The 23,999-nt window shown below is 42.2% G+C and overlaps 2 protein-coding genes across 6 annotated transcripts in view; both read right to left on the bottom strand.

Moving 5' to 3' along the window:
* afap1l1a (actin filament associated protein 1-like 1a) overlaps nucleotides 1–2,769 on the bottom strand; it is a 29,026-nt gene extending 26,257 nt beyond the window's left edge. The window contains exon 1 of the mRNA XM_030739193.1: nucleotides 2,528–2,769. Within this exon, the coding sequence (XP_030595053.1) occupies nucleotides 2,528–2,549 (22 nt within the window). The 5' untranslated portion in view covers nucleotides 2,550–2,769. The remainder of the gene's footprint in view (nucleotides 1–2,527) is intronic.
* A 1,838-nt stretch (nucleotides 2,770–4,607) lies between these two features.
* Nucleotides 4,608–23,999, bottom strand: part of ablim3 (actin binding LIM protein family, member 3) — a 45,436-nt gene continuing 26,044 nt past the window's right edge. The window contains exons 5-23 of one of the 5 annotated variants that reach the window (XM_030739813.1): nucleotides 20,140–20,266; nucleotides 19,872–19,965; nucleotides 17,410–17,497; nucleotides 17,225–17,283; nucleotides 16,989–17,060; nucleotides 15,416–15,580; nucleotides 14,548–14,577; nucleotides 14,249–14,375; nucleotides 12,383–12,478; nucleotides 11,974–12,024; nucleotides 8,946–9,062; nucleotides 8,702–8,772; nucleotides 8,321–8,489; nucleotides 7,050–7,079; nucleotides 6,576–6,631; nucleotides 6,327–6,393; nucleotides 6,214–6,224; nucleotides 6,007–6,087; nucleotides 4,608–5,841 (exon numbers count right to left, since the gene is read on the bottom strand). In XM_030739813.1, coding sequence (XP_030595673.1) covers nucleotides 5,728–5,841; nucleotides 6,007–6,087; nucleotides 6,214–6,224; nucleotides 6,327–6,393; nucleotides 6,576–6,631; nucleotides 7,050–7,079; nucleotides 8,321–8,489; nucleotides 8,702–8,772; nucleotides 8,946–9,062; nucleotides 11,974–12,024; nucleotides 12,383–12,478; nucleotides 14,249–14,375; nucleotides 14,548–14,577; nucleotides 15,416–15,580; nucleotides 16,989–17,060; nucleotides 17,225–17,283; nucleotides 17,410–17,497; nucleotides 19,872–19,965; nucleotides 20,140–20,266 — 1,625 coding nt within the window. In that variant the 3' untranslated portion in view covers nucleotides 4,608–5,727. Of the gene's footprint in view, nucleotides 5,842–6,006; nucleotides 6,088–6,213; nucleotides 6,225–6,326; nucleotides 6,394–6,575; nucleotides 6,632–7,049; nucleotides 7,080–8,320; nucleotides 8,490–8,701; nucleotides 8,773–8,945; nucleotides 9,081–11,973; nucleotides 12,025–12,382; nucleotides 12,479–14,248; nucleotides 14,376–14,547; nucleotides 14,578–15,415; nucleotides 15,581–16,988; nucleotides 17,061–17,224; nucleotides 17,284–17,409; nucleotides 17,498–19,871; nucleotides 19,966–20,139; nucleotides 20,267–23,999 lie in introns of all 5 variants that reach the window. The other 4 variants (XM_030739814.1, XM_030739815.1, XM_030739816.1 and 1 more) reach the window with 4 other exon arrangements.

Below are 23,999 nucleotides of genomic sequence, written 5' to 3'. Positions count from 1 at the left end.
TCTGCACTGCTAACCTAAAACCACTGATTTAATTTAACTGCTACCAATTAAAACCTCTGTTGTCTCTGGACAGGCCCAAGACTCAGCTCTGTGTGAAGAAAAATATATTTTTACTCAGTGCCGTTTCCTATATGAATAATATATTAATAGGATGGTGGGGGTTGGAATGACATTCCAATAGGCACACAAGCACAAGCGCAACACACTGGTTGTCTTTTTCATATGGTTGTCTCAATGGCGTGCAGCGCACTTGTGCTTGCATTTCTGTCTGCATCATTTTTGACTCCATAGTCTATTGTTTTGTCCACAAGTTCTTCCACATGGTCCAAAAAGTCCTGACAATAGCCACGATTCATTGTAGCTGATTGACTAAATCACAGGCAACCCCAGTGCTGCAATGCATCTCTGCAGGGACAGCCTCTCCCTTCTCACACCCACCTGAACGCTCCGCTTCTCACACTGTTCACCGAGGTCGACTGTGGAAACAAAACCTTTATTGCACCGCTGCTGCAGCTGGCTCTGACAGCGCTGGCTCCCACCATTCAAGTTTCTACCTGCCAGTCTTTACAAGCTTGATATCTGAACACATGAATTCTACATACAAAAATAGGTCAGCACATTTTTTTTTCCTATTTTCAGCTTTTGTTTGCTCGCTGGTTTTTGTGCGGCTTAAGATATGGTGATTGGCTCAGCCTTTCAAAAACTCCTGTGCTCCTTTTCGCAGTGTGTTTTGGCTCACCTCTCCAAGTGTACTGTGAAGCTCTGTCGCATCAACTCTGCAGCCTTTGCCTGAATCCAAATCCAAAGTATAGCTTTATACACTTCATCTGGCTACATCAGTCTTCTATGAGATCATCAGTAAACACTAGTGATCCAGTGCCACTGGAAGGCACACACCCATGCATCACTGCCGTTACTGGATCTTGAAAGATATACTTCAGATACTGAACCTTTCTCCATAATTTTAGTTTCCCACTATAATGGTGGCGATTGAGCTTACTTTCATCTGTCCAAAGAATGTCGCTCCAGAGCTGATCTGGCCTTTCTATTTTTAAAGTTCATCACTAGTTTGTGCCTTACAAATACAAAAGGTTCACCTCTGTATTCTCTCTTGCGACATCTCCTCTATAATCAGCTCAGATAATGATATGTCAGCCTCCCGGAGAGTGTTCTTCACTTGCCAGGATGTTCTGAAGTGAAACTTCTTTACTAATCTCTTGATTTTTTCTGACAAACTTTATAAATGCAAATAATATAACAGACAGCAGGCGGGGGGTGGGGGTGATCCCCAGGGACCATGAGGCATCACAGTGCGTTTACTCTTGTGGTGTTTACACTAACAAAAAGCTCAGTCTGTCAAGCTCCACTCTTGTGTGTTTGTACACGCGTGTCTGTTGAGAAAGATAGGAATGACAGATGAGATCTTCTGCCCTTCTGCAATTCTGAACAAGACCTGAAAACTTCCTTCCTAAAATACTTTGCATGCACACCAAACACACTTCTAATACCCACATAATCCTCATACACTGACAGGGTGACAAAGAATGGAAAAGAGGGAAGCTCAGGATGGGAAGGCAGAAGTCACAAAAAATAAAGAGTATTTTTCTTGTAGGCACGCAGTTTGTCGCCTTTCCTTTCAGCTGAGTAAAAACGTCCATTAAGTTGGACGTTGTAATCACTATCACATGTTTACCTGCCTGGCGGCTGGCAACAAGTCAATGAAAAACATTTGAGTTCACAGCTCTAAAAGGAAACGGCTTAAATGACTTCAGGTTAAACCATATGTTCTTACTTGAAAGGCTACACTGGGTCAAACCTCTCCTTGTTAATGCCATCACTTCCAATCTTTAGCTAAAGCCCAGACAGAGGCAAGTGTATATGCTTTGTGTTACAGTGTGGAAAACATGTTGCTGTGCAGGGGGTGCAACTGCACCACGCCCAGAGAAAACACATGGCATGGAAACACATTTTGTATTTCTGGCTATTCAACACAAAAACACTGCATAAATCCCCGGGGATCTCTGCAAGAAATTCTGTGCTGGTGGTGTCCAAAAACCAGACAGTTATTAGCAGTAAAGATCTCATCTCCACATCCAGATATTTGACTTGACTCAGGATGAGTGAGATTCACTTTCTAGAACAACAATCAAACTGTGGATCTGCACTTGATTTCCTGGTTGTCCAAGCAGCTGGGAGGAGAACAAAGTAACATTAAAAAAAAAAAAGTGCACTACAGTTGAATCCTCTTAGATGCACCACATGAGGCCAAATTTATGTTCAAAATTGCATCTTTGTCAGACTTTTGTTTGAGGACAGTGAGGCAGCAGGCAGGGGAACAAGAGTAGAAACATTAATAAACTTTAACATAAAGTGCAGGACAGCAAAAGCAACATTTCTGCAGATGAAAGTGTTAGTGAGTGTGTGTGTGTGTGTGTCTATGACTCTACGACAGTCGCCTAAGAAACGATCAGTTAACATAAACAGACATGCTTATCTTAATCAGTTTCAGAGAGCAGCCTAAACTTACACTTGGTGCCACTTGCGTCCATTGCGCTGGGTGATGCTGTCCTTACGAGAGCTGCTGGAGTCTAGTGCAGGTCCATGAGTGAGTGAGCGTGAGGACGTGTGGAGAGCTGCTGCTGCCGCTGCCGCTGATAGAAACAGTGGTTACAACACAGAGCCGCGGCAGGTCGGGAGCTGGAGGCTAAGCTGCTGATCTGCTGGGTCCTAAAGTCATCCCGTAGAGCTCTGTTCATAGCAGCGCAGCTCAGTCCATGTGCATGTATTCTTAAACGGAAAGTTAGTACTCCTGTGTCTGCAGGGGAAATAACTGGCCTGGCCCTGTCCCTAGGCAAAGCTCACCTAGCATCTCATTTGAAGCTCGTTATATCTCATCTGCTTATCTTAGATAAAAACCTGTTACAGAGGTGACGTCACCCTGTCTCTGCTTGCAGGGCTTCTACTGCCTATTCTACTTCTACTTACGCAACTGTCTAATCCAAGTTTTATTTATTTAGTTAATTATGGAAAGAACAGCCACAGGTTCAGTGATTCCTGTGGGGCTTCCAGATAGCTACATAATGTGTAAAAGAACGTTTTTAAATACAGCTCCTGGTTTCATAGGGGGGGGGGGGGGGGGGGGGGGGGGGGGGACTTGCTGGATAGTGAGTAAAATAAAAAATAAATAAAGTTTTCATAAAAGGGATTGACAAAACAGACACACACGCCATGAGTCATTTTATGACGTTGCCGTGATTTCACAATTCAAATTAGCAACAGCAGACAACTTCCAGCACAGGCCACCAGATAGCAATCCCAAAAGGTTGTTCTTTGAAACAGCTATGACGGTAACAGCTGCTGTACTGATCTTTGGGGAACACCGAGTACCATAAAGGAAAAAACAGCTCTCCTAAATCCTTAATATGCTTTAGCAGAATCCCAGGGTCAGCTGTAAGAAAAAAGTAATGTCATTTCAGACACATAATCGATACCATATTTGTGAAACTAAAATTTAGGGTCTTTTTTTTAAATAAATATTTAAGCCAGTTATCTTCCTTCACTCCTAGAGCGATGTGCAAAAGTCTTGAGCCACCCCTCATTTTATTATACTTTGCTAAGAAAATGGGAAGTATGTGCATCCATGTATTGAAATGTGCAAACATACATGGAAATGCAGTGAATAAAATAAAGAACGACAACAACAAAAAAAAAAAGGGGGTTGTACAATTTTAACAAGCTTGAAAATTAATATGTGGTATGGCCACCTTCATTCTTCAACTCAGCCTGAACTCAGGCAGCTTTCTTGTCATTAGTCTTCAGGAACAGTCCTCAAGGCTTCTTAAAGGACATTCCCAAGCTTTGCTTTGGATGTTGGCCGCCTTTTGTTCAGTTCTTTGTCAAGATGATCCCACACTGCTTCAATAATAGTTAGGTTCAAGCTCTGGGGAGGCCGATCCATGACTGATAGCGACTGGATAGAAAGTTGTGTGCTTTTCTACGCTTTTGCTGCATTGACTGTGTGTTTGGGATCACTGTCATGCTGAAAAAGGAAGCCGATCAGATGCATCCTATTGGATCAAAATCTGGCAGTACTTTTTTGAATTCATAATTCCATCAGTTTTAACAAGATCTCCAACACCACTGGCTGAAATGCAGCCCCAAACCATGACAGAGCCTCCACTGTGTTTTACAGATGGCTGTAGACTCACTGTTGTATCTCTCTCCTAACCTCCCTCTGTACACACTGACATATGGATTCAACACCCATTTTTAATGCTTGAGTTATTCATAGGTCAGTGTTAAATGGCTTAAAAAATCTCTGAAAATTGTCAGGCAAAGGGACTGGACTTCTTGGAAACAAAATATAAAGAAATGAGGTGCAGCTCAAGACTTTTGCAAAGCGCTGTATGCAGTGAAGACTACTGAGCACCCCAGGTGACTTGCAGACAATTTCAGAACAGTGGTATTAACAGGAAGTGAACAGGCTCTGGTGATATCAATTGCACAAGCACCTGGAAAGCAAATAAAGGCAACTGCCTAAATAAAATAGCCCACAGTCTATTAAAAAGGAGCAGGTAAATTGAGTAAATGAATTCAAAAGCGGAGACTGAGTTTGATTTGAAGTTTAATTTTAGTGACAAAATCAAAAATAACAGTATTCAAAGGAAGTAAAGTCTTCAACAACCCTGGATCTTTGTCAGCACGTTAAATCCGTTGCAGAGCGTTTTAGTTGTGAGTGATATAATCTCTGTAGCTACAAAATTATTGGATTAGCATTCTAAAAGTATATAAATAAGAGCAAATGTAAATGGATGACTACAAACCCTCATCCTAAAACATTTAGTCATCATTCTATTGCAATGGGTAGAAAAGCAGAAGGACAGAACTGCTGTGATTGCACATTCTTTTAGGTTATCACACAGCTGCACAGTGAAATGAATCCATTGGTGACCTTTAACAAGTTAACCGGCATTACATCAAGGTGATCCTCTAAATTGTACATTTTCATTCTCAGTTTGGTTTTTTCCATTTTCACACAAATCAATGTTTTCGCCCGCCTCCGTCCTCTTTGTTTCTTTCTAAATCAATTATTGTAAACTGGAGTGGGCTCTATTTTCTGTGAAAGAGCAAGAAAACAGGGGAAGAGGTCAACAAAATGCATCCCTAAACCAAAGCAAAGTGATGCTGCAGGCTCGCACGCATTCTTTTCATCTAGTCATTCTCACTGATAAAGTGTCATAAATGATATACTATATCTACATTCTACTCATTCAGATTGCTGGTGCTGCACAGTCATGACTAAGAGAGCATAACAAATAAGGCAAAGCCAAAATTCTCCTCATTATCTTTTACTACTGCAGCTCTGGTCACTAACGCTCATGTGGCCTTATAGGGGCATGTCATGTCATCCTTCACCCTTTAGGCTTAAGAAAAGCAAAACACTACTGTATGACAGTCTCTATTGCTTGCACACCACTCCAGCACACGGCCACAGCTGCACTGGCAACCACGGGGCAGTTTTATCAGTCCACCGGTGCATAATGTCTCTCAGCATCCCAGAAGTCCATCTGGTGGGACCAGAATTTGGTTTATCACGTGAGGAGATGTAGAACAGGTTTCTCGGGCATGGCAGTGTATCTGAGTAGGAGTCTTCATTTCTATCTGCCCCCTCCTACAGTTAGTCAGTCTCTGGCTCTATGGCAGTATTCCACACATGTTCATATGCTGTTAAAACAGTCGGGCCTGTTTTTTCAGTTCATTTCTCTTCCACAGAGCCAGCCGGTCAAACTCTTCCACAGTCATACCAAACACTTGAACGAACTCCTCTGGGGACAGGTGGCGCTGCGAAAACAGAGAGGACATCACTCACATGAAGAGTAGAAATTAAGTGTCAAATTCTTCTTACATATTATTCTGTTCAACAGGTCGTGTTTCTGGAAACTGTGAGGATTCGTAATGTTGGGTTTCTCTGGTTGGCAATTTAGCGGAACCTTTTAACCTACTTACTTCCAGTCTGGCTCTGTCTACGTCTTTGGGCAGCCTGTTGCGCCCTCTAGTGGTGACGATGAGCGATTCATAGGGGTAAATCTGCAGGGAAGGAAAATGAATCACACTTTTAAAGCATTTCAGACACTCAGGTACAAAAGCAATGGAATTATTCAACATGTAGACCAACTCGCCTGGAATTAATTTTTTTTTAAAAAAAAGCCTTACCTTATGTTCTGCTGGGAGAAAAGAGAGAGAATGAAGTCAGTACAACTGGAAAAAAAATCCATTTGATTAATTGCTTGGCTTTAATAAGGTGTTTTTAATTCATATTAAATTACCTCTGCTTCCCCAGTTGACCTCGCTGCCACTGTCATATTGGTACTGGTAGCAATCTGCACTCTGAGGCTGCAGGAGCAGAGAAGGACAGCGAGATTAACAAGAGCGGTGAGCTTTGGGGAATTAACTAATAAAACAGCTTAAAAACTGGTGGAAGGTTGAAATGAAAGGTGAAAGAAGTCCAAAGAGTAATATGTATGATGTAATATGTCACAGCTATTCATGTTATGCCATGTTCAGTGTGATCTCACCCGCTGGATGCCGTTGCGACCATATCCTGGTAGTGAAGCTGACTTACAAAATAAATCTTAAACAGAAAAAAAAACACACACACACACATACACACATACACACACACACATACCAGCAAGATGTCAGTCTAGCCAATAGATACTTAAATGATCAGTTATTTTGATGCAGTCTGGCACCTTAAAATCTACCTGTTTAATGCCAGAAGATGGCGCTCATGATTAACCAAAAAAATAAAAAAACCCTAGCGCTCCAGATGTGTGCACATGATGGTGGTTGAGGAATCCAGCAACAATAAAGCCAGCATGAAAACATTAATAATAAACTGATGCCAGCCTCCATGAAAAACTAAAAAAAAACAGCTAAAACAGCCACTGTTTAAATAAACCAGAACCACAAACCGAAAGGGTCTGCACACAACCTAAATATTTTAAAGTAATAGAAACAGCTGTTTACAAAATAAGAGATAAACTTACCACTGTCAGTGCTGTACTGTGACCGAGGAGCTGCGAAATAAAGAGATCATACAATTACCCATCACAAAAAAAATCCAAAAACAATAAATGCTGCACCACATGAGCCTAATCCAAATTCATCAAACAGCCAGTCAGAGAAAATTACTGTAGAGCTCTGACAGCAATCTGTCTAGTTAGTTAGAGGCTTGACAAAAAAAGGGGGCAAGTTCAATACTCATCAAGCGCTGTGAGGAACACAAAAATCAAAGAGGCAATAAGGCCAGGCAACATGCGGGGAAGAAACGGAGGAAACATATTTTTTTTTTAAAAAAAGAAAAGAAAAATAAGACGCACAAGTGCACAACAACACACTGCATGCTTCAGCGTCTAATTGCACAACACACAAGCTTGTACGGTTACAAGCCTTTGTTGCTTCTCGACCACAGCGAGCCGAGTCCCATTCAGCTCCGCTCACTCCCATTTGAGAAACAGCTTTAATGAGAGATCTTACTGCTCATAAATAAAACAGGATATGGGACACCAGCTGTGAGAGTGAGAGAGTGGGATAGATACACAGATAGATGGAAGGGTAGAGGAACCCATACAGAACAATTTCAGAAAAAGAAAGCATGTGTGTGTGTGTGTGTGTGTGTGGGGGGGGGGGGGGGGGGGGGGGGGGGGGCTGTAATAAGTATACAAGGTGAAGAAGGAGATTGTGAAAGAGATGGCGCAAGCAAGTGAAAGCATTAGGGAACAGTTTGATAGACATGAGGTGAGGCTGAATGTCAGAGGCTAAAATAACCAGTAGCCATACACTGTATGAGCAGTGAAGCATACTTCATGACTTCATCACATCTGGCATTTCTGCACACCTGGTTGCGCACTCTGTTTTCATTAGCTTGAAATGTTCTGAATCAGTGTGATCAGATATCCCCGCAACATTGACAGGCCACATCTGCTACTGCTGCTGCTGCTGCTGGCCTACCACAGCTGTTAATCACACTCATCATTGTTCCATCTCAATACACCACCCAGCCTGCAGCAGCCGTGACCCTCTGTGACCTGCAGCCACAACCTCGCTGCCCTCGCCCTCAAACCCTAGTGACAGCACACATTGGGCCTTGTGAAAAAGCCCTCGTGGCAACATATATGATCACACCGGGAGGGCTGGGGCTGCGCAGAAATACAGTCAGAGGTGCGGGTATTCGTGAACTTGGTGAATCAGAAGGAACAGCAGACAAAAGAGGTAGATACACTGGGGGGAGAGGGAGGTGGTGATGGTGGATCCTTACAGCCGTTGATGGTGTTGTTGTACGCCGTGGTGCCGTAGCTTGTAGTGTTCAGTGTTTCCTTGCTCCCGCTACGAGAATTCCTCGCGCTGCCCCAGGGGTCGTTGTCATAGGAACCAGATCTGGCTTTCATCTCCTCCTTTAGAATCATCCTCCCGATGCCACTCCCAATCTGAGAGGAAAGAGGGCGAGAAGCAGAAGGAGGAGAGGAAAAATGAAAGAAGCATTATGGAATCCACAGGAGAGAGAGTGCGAGAAGCAAATAAAGGAGGGCAGCATAGGCACCATACCATTAAAAAAGTGCATTATTTATGGGTGTTTTTTCAAGGCGGGGACTTATTTCAATGTGATGAAAAGAGAGATAGAAAATAATGAAGCTCTTACTCTTTGAAGACTGTGACTCCAAGTCTCTTCATCTCCTCCCGTCGAGAAGCGTCTTCTTGGCGCCCGATAGGCTGGGAGAGAAAAGAGATAAAAGAGATTCCCTTGTATGAATTTAGCGCTTTGAGTGGAACACAGTAACAGAGCGAGTAAGAGAATAAATATGACAGTACGGTTACAAAATGAACTGTTCTCCTGTGCGTGTTGTTCGTACACTCTGAACAAGTTAAATGGCAGCGTTTCATACCCCTGGGGGAGCTGGTGTAGGGGTAGTAGTCAGACTCTGACTGGGTGTATGATTCTGGAGAGTAGGTAGACAGTCTGGAGGATCTGAGGATGTCCTCACTGGTCCTGCTTTTGGTGGCTGCTTCCACGTGATTGTCTGTTTGAGTTAAGAGAGAAAAAGGCAGAGCCAAAAGAATTGGTCTGTGTGAGGAGAAGTTTGCCTATTCAATTTCTTGTCAGGAGCCAGATGGGGAAATTATAAACCATTCTTATATCTGTTAGTTCAATATGATTCTGAAGTCACCAGAGCAGGGGTGGGCAATTATTTTTCCCAAGGGGCCACATGATAAACTGGGACTGTTTTGGAGAATTGCACTGATAAGCTTATAAGAAGATAAAATGAATATTGAGCAGCATTGAGTTCAGCTTATTGATTCAACCCTCCACAACAGTCCCAGGTTCTCATGTGGCCCCTTGGGAAAACTAATTGCCCACCCCTGCAGTAGAGGGCTTAGCACAAAGGCTGGAAACTTCACTATGAAGATGATCCTCTAGTTTTAGTAGAAACCAGATATAATGCCTGAAACTAAACAGCATCTTGCAACACCGGAGTTTAGAAATGAAAATAAATCGCAGCAGTATGCTCCTGGTGTTACAGCTGCTCTATAACAAAGGCACAGGAATGATATGATGCCTGATTTCTGAACGGATTACCCAAACTAGATATAACTCATTAAATAGCAAGCTTTAGGATCTCTGTGAAATTTGCCAATGTTTTTCACAGACCTATGCTAGCTGCTTCACCCTGCTTCTAGTCTTTATGCCAAGCTAAGCTAGATGTCTCCTGGCTTCATATTGAACAGACAGACACTTAACAAGATTGGTATTGATCTTCTCATCTTGCTCTCAGCATGAAAGGAAATTTCCCAACATGTCAAACTATTGCTTTAAGACAGCGCACTGTGGTGCATTATCAAAAACATGTTAATGAGCATCACAAAGATGTACAGCGAGAGAGCACAATTACGCCGCAATTTCACAGTCATAATATCCACCGTTCTTGTCAGAGGAGATCAATATTCCAGCCAGTGGCGGGAAAATAACTGGCATTAAAGTGAGTTCGGTTACGGCTCAGCCTGGGGCTCACATTCATTTCACGAATGGTGCGAGGCGGTGATATTGATGCCACTCTGCACTAAAGCACAGTCAATGGAAGTCAATGGGAGTGACATGCAATGTAATGTCGCATAGATTGCTCTTCACTCTGTTGGCCATTAGCCATGCCAGATCCAATCCATGGTCCATTGAATTCCCATGTACACGATGCACAACACCAACACATATTCAGAGCAATATTGAATACTCTTGATACTTCTGTCAGAGGAAGTATGGCTGTACAACACTGAATGACAAATACAGAAGGAGTGACACCCACACACACAGACACAGACACACACAGACAAATGAAATTCTGTTTCTATTCACTGACAGTGACTAAAACAGCGAAAGGAGGGAGATACTTACAGAGGCAAGGTCACCGAGTAAAAGTGGAGCAGAAGGTGGAGGGAAGTGAGTAAAAGTGATTGGATGCAATAAAAAAAAAAAAGAGGTGCAAAGAAAAGGGAGATATTATTGGAGCATCCCACAGAGATGTGTAAATATGAGCACTTTGCTACCCACATGGAAAGCATACATGTAGCTGATTGGGTGTTAACAGATTAGTACATAACTGGCACTGGGTGCACAAAGCAAATGAACTGCACATGTATCTGCTGTGGCTCTGGATGTACACTGTTTTGTGTTTGGTGCTGACATGAGGAAAATATTAATCAGTGGCTATTTAAGAAGACGTGAAGTGCAAGAAGGATCAATATGACTGATGTTTGAGTTAAATGTCATTATTCTAGCAAGGCAAGCTAAAAGGCTGCCATTTACAGTACACGCTGAAATGTCCATTACTTTCTTAATCCCGTGCAAAGCTTCGTCTGTGCATGGCGACATCATGACCAGTGATGTACTAAATTTTAGAAGAGAGAGACACTGACGGGTGACAGAGTCAACACGCTGCTCACTGACTAACCCATACATACAGCACAGAGAAGCATGCAGGACAACAACAGAGATAAACTGTTCTCAGTCAAGAGATCTTATGACTCTCAGCTGAAACGGCCTTTAAAATGCAGTTTAATGAAAGAGACTCTGTTACTGTTGCATGTTTATACTCAAGCACGCTATCCAGAAAGTTCAAGCGCATTTAATCGTTGTGCCTTGTAAAAAAAAAAAAAAAAAAAAAAAATGAGATACAGCATCTGATGTTAACCATGCCACCATGCTATCTGAATGTCATAAATCCAGTGAACAAGTCTATTTGTTTTCTACAGTTAGAACATTTGCTGCCTCCAAGTTATGCCCACTTCATTAAAACAAAACAAAAAAAACAATCACGGCAGCACCTCCTTGAACCACACACATTATAACCGCTGGCTAACTAGACAAGGCCGACAAATAAAAGAAGACTCCACAGCAAATATAAATTTCTGTTATAAAAATTTTTCCAGTGTGCTTTGTTCCATTGTTCTGTTCTATTCCAGTGAACTGTGTGTCCTCAGAGTCCCATGTACTCAACACTTGTCACGCCCGAGCAACCTTCACTTCATTCATGGCCTGTTCCAGCCCCATTTGCCAACGAGAACCTGTCGGGAACTGCACGCAGAAACAGGCATATTCATATGCTTGTGGCATGCACACTAAAACATTGCTCTTTTATATTCAGCTAGTGCTCCTAAATGCAAGAAGTCTGACTGATCCTCTTGCTCAACTTTGGAACGAGTCGTGCAAGTCGAACTCTATTCCCTTTGTGCTTTTTCTAGCACTTGTATCCTTTCTGTTTTCGTTTGCGAAGGCTTCTGCTTCAGTGAATATCTGGAACATCAATACTACTCAACACTAAATGATAAGAGGTCGGTAAACACATCTACATCAGGTTAAACAAAGCATGACTAAACTGACAGAAGGACAGGCAGGCTAAGGCAGGACTAACTGCACTGTACCCGTTCTCTTATAGATGGGAGGCTTCCTGTAGATGTTGGGATCCCCTGTGGCTGAGGAGAGAAAGAGGAGATGAAGAGGTGAAACATGGAGGAGTAAAGGAGGAGAGGATGTGAATTGCTGGTGAGATGAGAGGGCGGGAGAAGGAGGAAGAGGTAGGAGGGATGATTGTAAAGAAACATAAAGATGCAGTGTGACGGGAAGAATATGGCAGATCGATTATATGTTGTATAAAAATACAACTTAATCACATTTCCACACACACGCTCATTCCTGAAGAACTTAATATGACCTTTGTGAATGACGTCCTTCTGTGAATAATGGCTGATGAAATATTCACTGTGAAGTTAAAAAAAAAAAAAAAAGAAAAATCTGAAAGCAGTGTGAATATGAGGCGATAAGGAGTCCTACCTGGCACATGAAAATGTTTAGGGGGCTGGTTTGTGGTGGGTGTGCTTGACCGCCCGTCTTGGCTGTAATAAGGTGAACTCCTGCCACTCTCAGAGCCTGCAGCCAGCCACAGCCAATCACAGCAAAGGAAACACGAGCGTGAAGGAAGGCATCAACACATGCAGATGAAGGTTAAACAGCTCAGAAGTGTGTTTAAAGGCTCAAGGTGATACTGAGTAACTTTTCCACTTGTGTAATGACAAAGATTATTGGCCTATCAGCAACATAGCAGGCTGTTTAGAACAGCAATTAGTAATTACAGTGTCACCGCACACGTGTAAGAGTTAAATGGAATGATGGCCAAGGAGCAACTGCAGCAAATGAGACAATCAAACAACTACTGTGGCAGATATTTGTCACTACTTCAACTACAGCGGGGGGAAATAATTATTTGATCCCTTGCTGAATTAAGTTTGCTCACAAAGAAATGAACAGTCTCTAATTTTTATTGTAGTATCATTTTAATGTAGAGCAACAGAATATCAACCAAAACATTACATAAAAGATGTAAATTGATTTGCATCTCATTGAGTGAAATAAGTATTTGATCTCCTACAACCAGCCAGAATTCTGGCTCCCACTGTAATTACTCAGCTAATCAATCAATCAATCAATTACAGATACTCCTAAGCTCAACTCATTATGTGTATAACATACACCTGTCGACACAATAAATTTTTCCCATTCCAACCTCTACACCACCAAAGACCAAAGGGCTGTCAAAGGGTGTCAGAGACAAGATTGGAGACCTGCACAAGGCTGGAATGGACTACAAGACCATCAGCAAGAAGCTCAGTGAGACGGTGACAACTGTTGGTGCGATTATTCAGAAATGGAAGAAACATAAAATGACCTTCAATCCTCGGTCTGGAGCTCCATGTGAGATCTTGCCTCATGGGGTGAAGCTGATCATGAGAAAAGTGGTGGATCAGCCCAAAACTACAAGGGAAGAGCTTGTTGATGATCTAAAGACAGTTGGGACCACAGTCGTCACAAACACCACTGGTAACACACTACGCCGTGATGGGCTGAAATCTTGCTATGACCACAATGTCCTCCTGCTTAACAAGGCACATGTACAGACATGTCTCAAGTTTGACCGTGAACATCTAAACAATTCAGAGAAGGCCTGGGAGAATGTCCTGTGATGGGATGAAACCAAAATAAAGCTCACTGGCATCAACTTGACCCACCGTGTTTGGTGGAAGGGACATGCTGAGTATGACCCAAAGAACACCGTCCCCACAGTCCAGCATGGAGGTGGAAACTTACAAATTCAGCAGTGGATCAAATAATTATCCCCACCCCCACCCTGTATATTAGGGGCTATTTGTTGTATTTGATAGTGACAAACAGATGGAAATGACGAGCACTTTGATCTACTGAAAGGAATAGTTTGACATTTTGAAAATTATTTGCTCTTTGCTTTTTGTAACTAGTTGGATGAGACCGTTGAGACCATTCATTTTCTTTAAACAAAATATGTGGCTACAACTGCTACAGGAACTTCTAATTAAAAGATTACTTGTTTTTATGTGTTGGCCTAATCATAGGATAGGAGCAGTGACTTAATGAAGTCTCCAGCAGTTGACTAACAAGGTGAATGTATGTTTTGTATTAATAGATACCCTACTCGGGATTGCTTCCTTCTTTGTGAACAACAACAACTTCCTAAAATGTATTTTCCTAAAAAAAAAAATAAAAATTCCTGAAGCGCTTTAAGTTAGTTCAAAGTGTAATTCACATTATGTAAATTAGGTTTTCCTTCAATAGACTAGCCTGACACACTAAGCCTACAAGCAGACAACCAAATGTCACCTGTCTTACCAGGGTAGCCATAGTGCTGTGGAGAGCGAGGCAGGATGGGTGACATGCCTTGGCGGCTATACGTCGGCGAGTCAATGTAACCTGGACTGGAGCAGCGCCTCTGCTTTGTATCTAGGCTGTCATAGTCCTAAACGGACAAAGGAAGCAAGTTAAGTGAAAGACAAGCATGGGGCAACAAGAACAACAAACAAACAGCTCAGCGACAGGCCAAAATGACAACAGTTCACTTGGTTGAACTTGTGCTAAGTGCAAGTGTGCTGCTATTTACATTTTAAGCTATTTACAGTTCAAAGGCTTACCTGAGAATAGGGAGAGAGAGTCCCAAGTGACTGCAGAGACAGAAAAAGTTATTATTTACCTGGGGTGAATGAGAACTGGAACAACAAGCCCAACTTACAGTATATAAACTTATTTAAAAGCCAATTAAAGTTTGGTACTTTAAGGAAATCAGCTCAATCAGACTGTCTTAGATAAGAACATATCTGCCAATCTATGAAGAAAGACTGGGGCAAATGAAGGGGGGGGGGGGGGGGGGGGGGGGGGGGGGGGCTTAACTTTGTTTTCAGAATGAGAATGAGAAAAAAGCCAGCTCTGCCTTGACGTTGAGAAGACAGGGATGAAAGTTGTATCATGAATTATAATTAAACTTTTGTCAGGAAAATATGATTTCACCAAAAATATTCCTATAAGTATGTTGCCATTTAATCGATCATTTACTACTAATAATACATAAAAACCTCTTCATGTTTAGACTACATTACAAAAAATACAGTTTTTAAGAAAAATACATTTTTAAGAAAATCTGGTGATCCCTATCTTTCACATTGATTCTTGTCACCTTTTGATACAAAACAGTCTTTGTTGAGAGTAGAGTTTATCCCACCCTTAAGTTTAGGAAACAAAAACCAAAAACTGCTTGCTTTTTCCTCAAAAAAATATTACCATAAAATAAAATCTTTTTCCTACCTACCCACTTTCATTTTTAAATCTGTTACCTTAACCAACTGCATTGTTTTGTTTGGCATTATCTTTCAAAAATAGAAAAACAACAAAAATATCCCCAGCCAAACTGCATGACTGATGACGACACACACTCTTGTTCTTCCTGAAAAGAGGTGAGTGACAAGAGCAATGCAATGTTTGACCCGGAGTGTGCGGCTGTAGTACCTCCCCATAGCTGTAAGTGTCTAGCCTGTCATCAGAGATGTATCTGTGGTACGGCTGGTATGAGGAGGATATGAGGAGGTCTGGCTGTTGGACCTCATATATGGCTTTGACCTTTGGCAGGGCAGCTAGGTCCTTATAATCTAGGATCTCATTCTCCACTCTGGCCTGGAGAGAGGACACACATACACCCACCAAAAGACAGAGACAACAGCAACAAGACCCAACATCAACCACGTGAACAATGAATGAGAACTTCACCAGTGACAGCAAGCAGATCATGCAGCGGTGAGAATGGGAGGGCAGCAAAAGCTTGATGAGGAGCACACAGGTGCAAACAAACACGCTGCAAGAGCTGACGGCACTGTAAGCTGTTGACCTTCAGGACATCAGCATATATGTCAGAAAGAAAGCAGAGGAAGCAAAGACAGCAAGAGAGAGAAAGAGAGGGACAAGGAGTGGAGACCGTATGGACGACAAGTGTGCTTACACTGCATTTCTCCCTCATCCATCACCTTAAACAGAAAGGTCATCGATTATGAGAAGAGAGCTGAGCAGGGCAGGGCTGAGCATGGAGTGGTGACTCTTGCTTGCATGCAGATAACCCTGGACATGCTAATACTGCTGTGATACACAGCAAACTTCAGACAGCCGAGCAGAAGGATGAAGTTACAGGTTCAACTACTAAGCACTAAGTGCAGCATAGGGCTGGAAAATTGAGAATGCCTTTAGTGTCAAACTACTGGACAGATTTTTGACCTACAGATGGCACTAGATTTATGGATCACCAGTGTCTATAGGACTCATCTACTAGGAACATGCACAAAATTTCATGGATTTTATTGATATTCCACTCAAATCAGGATATCAACAAAGTGAGTAAAGTATGTGGAGCCACAGTGTGCAGGTTTGTGGCAGCCTCAAAACACGCAGGACTCAGAATAGATCACAGCACTAATCTGGCCCAAAGTAGACTGTGGTTTTCATTATATATATGTGTGTGTCCTTTTTGGTAACTAAATGCTGAAAAAGGGCATGAAATATCTGGTTAGGTCCAAGACAGTGACAATTTTTTTTCACAATTCTATCATTTAATTTGAAATAAAACTGCAGACAGATCAGTAAATGACTTGCAAAGCTTTGCAAAGGAGCAAACTCATATTTTTGGGGGGGAGTACTTTAGATTCAGACTTCAAGTCTCCAAAGCCGTTTTTGTCAAAGCATTAAAATAATCAGTTTATGCTTTTGTGAATTCGCTGTAATACCTCAACAATAAATGCAGTACTTCTGTTCAACCCTTTACACTAAAGATAAGATTTTGCACTCTAAATGCATCATAATTGTTTTATTTCAAATCAAATGTGATGTCTGGCACATCAGCAATGACAACACAGATTAAGGACACAGACAAGTGAACAGGCCAAGGGAGTGAGCAGCTTCTCGTACTGGTGCTTGACCATTCAAGTCTAAGCATAGTGCTCGTGATTCTAGTGTAGCAAAGGTGCTTCAAGGGTAAGCTCGGTGGCAGTGTGGCAACCAAAAGTGACTACAAGCTGCAGAGTCATGATTTACTTACACATATAACTCTACTGGGAGAGCCTATCGAGGAGCCCGGAGGAGAGATGGAGGCCTCTGACAGGCGTCTGTGCTGTGGGTTAGAATCAGACAAAGGGAGTTCATTCACATAGTGAAGAAGTTTCATATTTTATGTGAACATTTCCTTTCTAAAACTCACGTGTTTCCCTCTATAACACATTGAAATGCTCTACAGTACATAAATACAAAAAGACTGAACTGAAACTCTAGCCTCACCCTGAGTCTCCTCTCTGCTCTCGCCGCTTGCTTGCACAGCGGGTGCCACACCTCGCATCCTGAAGAGCAAGAGAATGAGACAAGTCACATACTAGTTGGGCGTTCCCGCATGCCAAGCATTTTCTGAAAGGGGTGAGCATGCTCTAAAGCATGTTTATGTGCACGTCATTGTGCGGATGCTTGACCTGTCAGGTACATTTCCTCTCCCTCTTTGAACATCATGTTGCAGCGGACGCATCGAGCGCAGGTTGGATGGTAGTGTTTCCCTCCTGCCTATGATGAGAGGAGGAGAGAAGGGAGAAAGAGATGTGGCTGAATATAAATTATCATCACAAGGATTTTCACAGATTGAGGGCTAATCTAGAAACCCCCCCTAGAACAGGTCATTGTCTCCATATATTTTCTGACTGTGCATGATTTGACCACCAGTGACCTCAGAAAGTATTACGACACTAGTGGATAGCCTGTAGCTGTTTCATTAGCATGCAGAAATCACATGCTAGCCACCACCCATTCTCCCCCATCCCATAATTAGAGCAAAGATCCCTGTAGGTCTGTCACATGAGGAAGTGTGTGTATGCGTGTGCATGTGTGTTTACAATAAAGAGTCATGTAAGTGAAGGACATAAGATTGTGAAATATGCCCTTGGACATGCAGGGAACCCCGGGGGAACAAATTCAAACACATGGTGCAGCTGAAATGGACACGGAAAATGATCACGCTCCTGATGTCTCTCATATGTGTCTCTGCGGAGCTGATGGCTGAGGCCCCGTCCCATCACCTCTGCCTTTCCTAACACACCATTAGAGACCTTCTATTTATAGAGGCACTGCAAACAAGGAGACCTGAACTGTGTCAGCCGAGCATCCCCAGCACGCGTGTTTAAGTGTGTATGGTGGGGTACTTTATGTAATTTTATGCTGCACTGCCTCTTCCTGCTCTTCATATGGGATTTGCAGGAAATCAGCTGTACCTGACGAGTGAGCTCCCTCTAAGAACGGCCACTGTACAGCATGGTGGCTTAACTGTATCTGAGATGCATCTTAACCACGCTCCCTAGCTACTCAGGTTACTATAACAGGAATGCCACGGGGAGGATGCAGCACTTCCGTCTCTGCTTTCCAAGCAGCAGAGCGTTTACATTGGTGGTCAAGCAGTATCAGCTAAGCAGCTGCTGTTACCATTTCTAATGAGGAACCTCTCCGGTGGCATTAACAGGCTGTAAAATGTATTGCTGAAGTGAGACATTAAGTGAAACTAAAGAAAGAAGGTTTTATGATCCTCTGCCTTCCGCTCGCCCTCTTTATATCTCCCCCTCCTCCATCTTCTCTAAAACAACTCATTAAACTAACAACCTTTGGCTCTGGAAAGTTAAACAGAAGCACTGCACGGTGAAAAAAGCCTAATTATCAATGCAGACACAGAAAAAAAATCATCTAAGTGGTTGGACAGCAGAGAAATAATGACAACAGCAGTGTTGAGCAAATTTCCAAATATTAGAATAAAATAACACTTTTAAACAGACACCTCTATGACTTATCGGTATCTGTCAATGTGCCAATAATAAGGTTTTTTTTTTTAAGCCTTAATGAACTGCATTTGTAAGTCTAGGTATGAAATCCCCTGGATTAGACTTCCTGCGAGTCAGACTAGATGCATGCTGCATCCTAAAGAAGTGCATCATTATGCTATCAAATACTGACAGAAGACTGAATGCAAGCGAGCACAGATACACATGTTCAGAGAACAAACGACACAGATGTAGAGGGAAAAGAAAGTGAGAGAGAGAGACTTGCAGCATGAAGGCTGACATGTCCCCATGTCTATAAATAGACTAGAGAGGCTGACAGTCAGGAACAAAGCACTTTACACCAGCTATTCTGACAGGAAAAGGAGCAGAGGGACAACAAGACCCTGTATGTGCATGTGTGTGTTTGCGTGTGTGCCTGACAAAGTTTTACTACGTCTGCTCCCTTTCCTCAAGTCCCATCAGACACAAAACACCCACCGGAGACTCTTCCAAAACATTTAATTAGCATCTGCACTTTATCACTTTCATTATTTTCAGCCCTACTCTCCTCATTACTCTCCCTTCATGTCTTTCTTAAGCCCATCTCCCACTCTTTGCTGTAGATCCTTGGCTTTCTTTGCTGCTGACTCTTTCTGCAGTCTTTTTTAAAAAAACGCTTCAGTGTGTGCATTTTTAATCCTGCTTTCCATGTCTCCCTCTGTCATCACCCTTCACTCTTTAGCCTCTGATCTTTTTTTAAACTCCCTTTTTGTCTCCACTCTTTTCACAAAGTTTTGGCTGAGTCTAGCCTTTTTTTTTTTTTTTTTTTTAGCTCCTTAGAGTGGAGGGAGGTTTGAGTTCTCCTCAACCTCAAGTAGAAACGGTCGATCTGCTGTGATGATCTATCGGGCTCACGCAGTGCAGCTCAATTGGTTTTGGTTTAGTAAAGCTTAACAAAATTTTTTATCACCCCTCAATCTTAAGTCAGTCACTCCCTGAAGCACAGCGGGGCTTAAACTCTGCAGAGGACACACGATGCGACTGCTCAATTACGATAACGCTGATTACGCTCCGCAGTTCACTCCAATTTAGATTTCTGTGCTGCAGCAGTGGCATCAATCTGGTTCCGTTCTCACCTCCAGAACCCTTCCACTGATGTATCTGCTACAGGTCTCACATTTCACCCCATACTGGGCGTGGTAATCTGCCTCACAGTATGGCACTCCATCCCTGCAACATAGAAAATAAAAAAAGACTCTGCTGTAGTGTGTCAAATGCACAATTCACCTTGTATGGGGAAACTGGCGATAAATAAGGAAAGAGCAGAGTTTGTGTTATAAAGAAAGAAAAACAGACTGTAGGGCATTTTGTTTCTCTGTCTTTTTTTTCCCTTTACACACTCACTTGCTGATGTACTCTCCAGTGAGGACCATGTTGCAGGTCCGACATCTGAAGCAGCTGACATGCCACTGTTTATCCAACGCCAGAAGAGACTGACCCTGCTTAATCTCGGCTCTGCATCCAGCACAGTCTGGAGAAAAAAAGAGGGGAAAGAGACAAAAAGGGGGATGCAGAGAAATAAGGAGTTTTTAAAATGTTGTGGAGAGGAGAGAAACTGTAAGAGACAGAGAAAGGCAAAGTGAGCCCAAGGAGTAACTGTACATCTTTAAGCACTTACTAAGCTACTAAGTGCAGTTTTTTTCACTGCCGCCACCTTAAATAAAACCCCTGTGCTACTTTGGGATGTTGTAGATCTGTGTGGTGTACTACTCTGCTGTAAGCACTGTTAAAAATGAGTGAATGCAGGGAGGAAGCAAATATCACCAAACAGCTCCCGGGCTTAAACATTGCCGCATGTGAGACACACTAATCTCTATATGTTTCTTTTCTTCTCAAACTTTATACAAACACAGTGTCCATACATTCAAGTTCCCCTCAGAAAGATGCCCCAGCAGGTGTTACTGACCAACACTAAGAATGAAGAACAGCACAGAGGCTGCAAGTGATGCATGGCTGCTGAGTGTCAGAAGCCCTAAAAAAGGGTCGCCCCTCTGTTTGTTTGTATTAGATAGATGCCTGGCTTTAGCTTAACCTTTTTTGACCCGGTCTACTGCACATGAGAGTAAGTCACCAGGGACCGCTTCACTCTGCCTTGTCAGCCAAGACAAACTGTGTTTTGCAGTGAAAAACTGCAGTGTACAGACCTGGGTTTCTGCAGTCCAAATCAATCTTAAAAGTCATTTAGCGATGATTTTGCTGAGGGTTTTAGTCCCAGACTGTTTTTCTACTGAGTCATTCTACAGTTCTAATTTTAGCCACTGAAGGAAATAGGTATTAGATCATCTACAATTATGTAACAAAATTTGTGACAAGGAGTGGCCGGCTATGTCTGCAAAAAAAAAGCACAATAAATGAGGCTATTGCTCATCACACCTTCACCCAAAAAATTTTTAAATAATGGAAGGCATAAATTATGAAAAAAAAGTAACAGCTCATGACCCAAAACATATGACTTCATCTATCACATAAGGTGGTGTTTCTGTTCTTACGTGGGCAGGGTGGAGAGAAAATGAAAGGAGTGAGTGGGGGGACACGCAACAAAGATGCCCAGCGAACTAGGGAAGATGGGTTTACATCATTGGCATACACACTCAGCTCTTATGCCACAGTAATATCCCCTATATACCTTTTGATGCTGAATGAATAGTATTCCAATTCTTATGAAGGGTTAGGATGTGAAATTACAGTACTGTGCAACATTCTTCTTTATATTTTACTCCCAGTCAGCCAGACCTTCTTGTCATTTTTAAAGTGGTCTTGAGCAATAGGTCTCCAGCCTTTCTGAAGGTCTTTCAAAGTTTTTCTTTTGACATTGGATGCTTTTTCACCCATTTTCACTGCAGCCCTTGTACCTAACTCTTTCCAGAAGTATGATTTATTTATTTATTTTTGGTTAATCCACTTAACACTGACCTATGAATCATTCAAGAATTAAAAAGGCACTTAGCTCAACGGAGAAGCCAGCGTTGTGTCTACACATAACAGACAACTTAGCAAAGAAGCAATTTTAAATTGTAACTTTAGGCACATTGTTACTAGCAGCCTGTTGCAAACAAATATAATTTGTTCCCATTGCTACAGCTGAATCTATGAAAAATGCCAAAGATAACACAGTTGGACAAGCATAAAATCTTATGTTTTCACAAACAATGTGATTCCCAAAGAGCTGTTTGGCATATTTGGCATATTGAACTTTGGCATATCTCGACATGGTGTGCTGTGTGTGCTGGAAAAAAAATGAAGAAACAAAAGAAGAAGAGCCAGGCCTAAAAGAAAAAGAAAATCTACAGCAGATATCTGAAAGTCATGTCTTTAAGAAATAGGGGGAAAAAATCCAGCAAAGACCTCACACAGGATCTGAGAGATTCAGTTAATCCATCTAGTGTTCACCGAAGCCTCCTCAGAACTGAGAAGAGAAATGCAATACCATCTGGAAATCGTCTGATTGGCATCATTTTTCAGTATGACAATGATCCCAAAGACACTGCTAATGCAGTAAAAACATACTTTTCTATCCAGTCACTATCAGTCTTGGATTGGCTTCCAGGGAGCCCATATCTCAACATTATTGAAGCAGTGTGGGATCATTTTGGCAGAGAACATGACAAAGGGCAGCCAGCATCCAAAGAAGAGCTTTGAATGTCCTTCAAGAAGCCTGGAGAACTGTTCCTGAAGACTGCTTAAAGAAATGACAAGAAAGCTGCCTGAGAGAGTTCAGGCTGTGCTGAAGAATAAAGGTGTTCACACCAAATATTCACGTTCAAGCTCTTTACAATTGAACAAACTCTGCTTTTGCCTTATATACTGTATTTCCACGTATGTTTGCATGTTTCAGTAAATCGCTGCATCTAGTTCTCATTTCCCTAGCAAAGTATAAAGAAATGAAGGGTGGCTCAATATTTTTGCACAGTACTACAAATCTGGAAAATTTAATTTCTGGTGTATACGATAGCAAACGTTAATAATTCTCTCCCTGGCTCAATGCCTTTCAATGCCTTTTTCTTTTCTAACACTTTTGCACGCTAAGCATTTATTTACCTTCTTAAATACCCTGATTGTTATACAAAATGAGGCAGCGCATTCCGTGTCTGTGCTGTGTCCCGTCTGCACACACTGCATCCTCATAAGACGGAGTGATGAACATGTACCTGGGGAGCTGTTTGGATTTTATTCTCCTGAATGGAGCAATCTGGGGAGGACTGTTATTCACTGCCTCTTCGCCATCTGTTATTACTGAACAGCCAGTGAGCAGCAGACTTCTGTCTGTATGCTACGCTTAACAAATGATTCACTATCAGTCACTGTCCCGCTGCTGTATGATCACAATTTGTCATTTTAAATAACAAGAAGAAGACAAATAACTTCACTCTCGCGTAACATTTGCAGGAAGATTTGCAGAAGGAGGAATTATCCATATCTGGATGAAATGAGGAAGGAAGAGCTCTCTATGACCTTAAGTGAAGTATTTTGTTGTTGTTAAGCTTTTTCCTGAATGTGCTCCTCCAGTCAGCAAGGAGACTGCAGACTGTAGAAAGCCTCGAAGAGGAAGAGGAGATCCGAGAGGCGTTAAGACGCCATTCTCCTCTCCACTACTGAATGTAGATCATCCAGCTCTGATACCAGGAGTAAGCCAGCCATCTTAAATAGTTTGTGTCTTTTTGCATCATTCTTCCGCAGGTTTTATCATGGAGAGTATAAAATGGATGTAGCTAATGTGACGTCACCCGTTGGTTTCTGCCATGTGTTTCCACCATCACCATCTTGGTTGTAAATGAGCTGGGGCGGGTCCAATGTGAGTCAATGTGAGTCTTCAAACTGTTCACAAACCCCAAATTACCATGGCTAGATCCTTGTATGTGAGAAGAAGAATTTTAAGATCTAGTAACACACAAGGTAGTGGGCTCATTATTTATGTTATTAATTTAATTCGATTTTATTTATATGGCGCCATTACAACAGTCGCCTCAAGGCGCTTTATATTGTAAGGTAACAACCATACAATAATTACAGAGAAAACCCAACAATCAAAACAACCCAATATGAGCAAGGACTTGGCGACAGAGGGACGGAAAAACTTCCTTTTAACAGGAAGAAACTTTGAGCAGAACCAGGCTCAGGAAGAGGCAGCCATCTGCCGTGACCCGTTGGGGGTGAGGGAGACAGGACAAAAGACATGCTGTGGAACAAAGGCAGAGACTAATCAT

Source organism: Archocentrus centrarchus, chromosome 10 (genome assembly GCF_007364275.1).
Source record: "Archocentrus centrarchus isolate MPI-CPG fArcCen1 chromosome 10, fArcCen1, whole genome shotgun sequence".
In the NCBI taxonomy this organism is placed as follows: Eukaryota; Metazoa; Chordata; class Actinopteri; order Cichliformes; family Cichlidae; genus Archocentrus; species Archocentrus centrarchus.
This window is presented reverse-complemented; position numbering and strand designations above follow the sequence as displayed.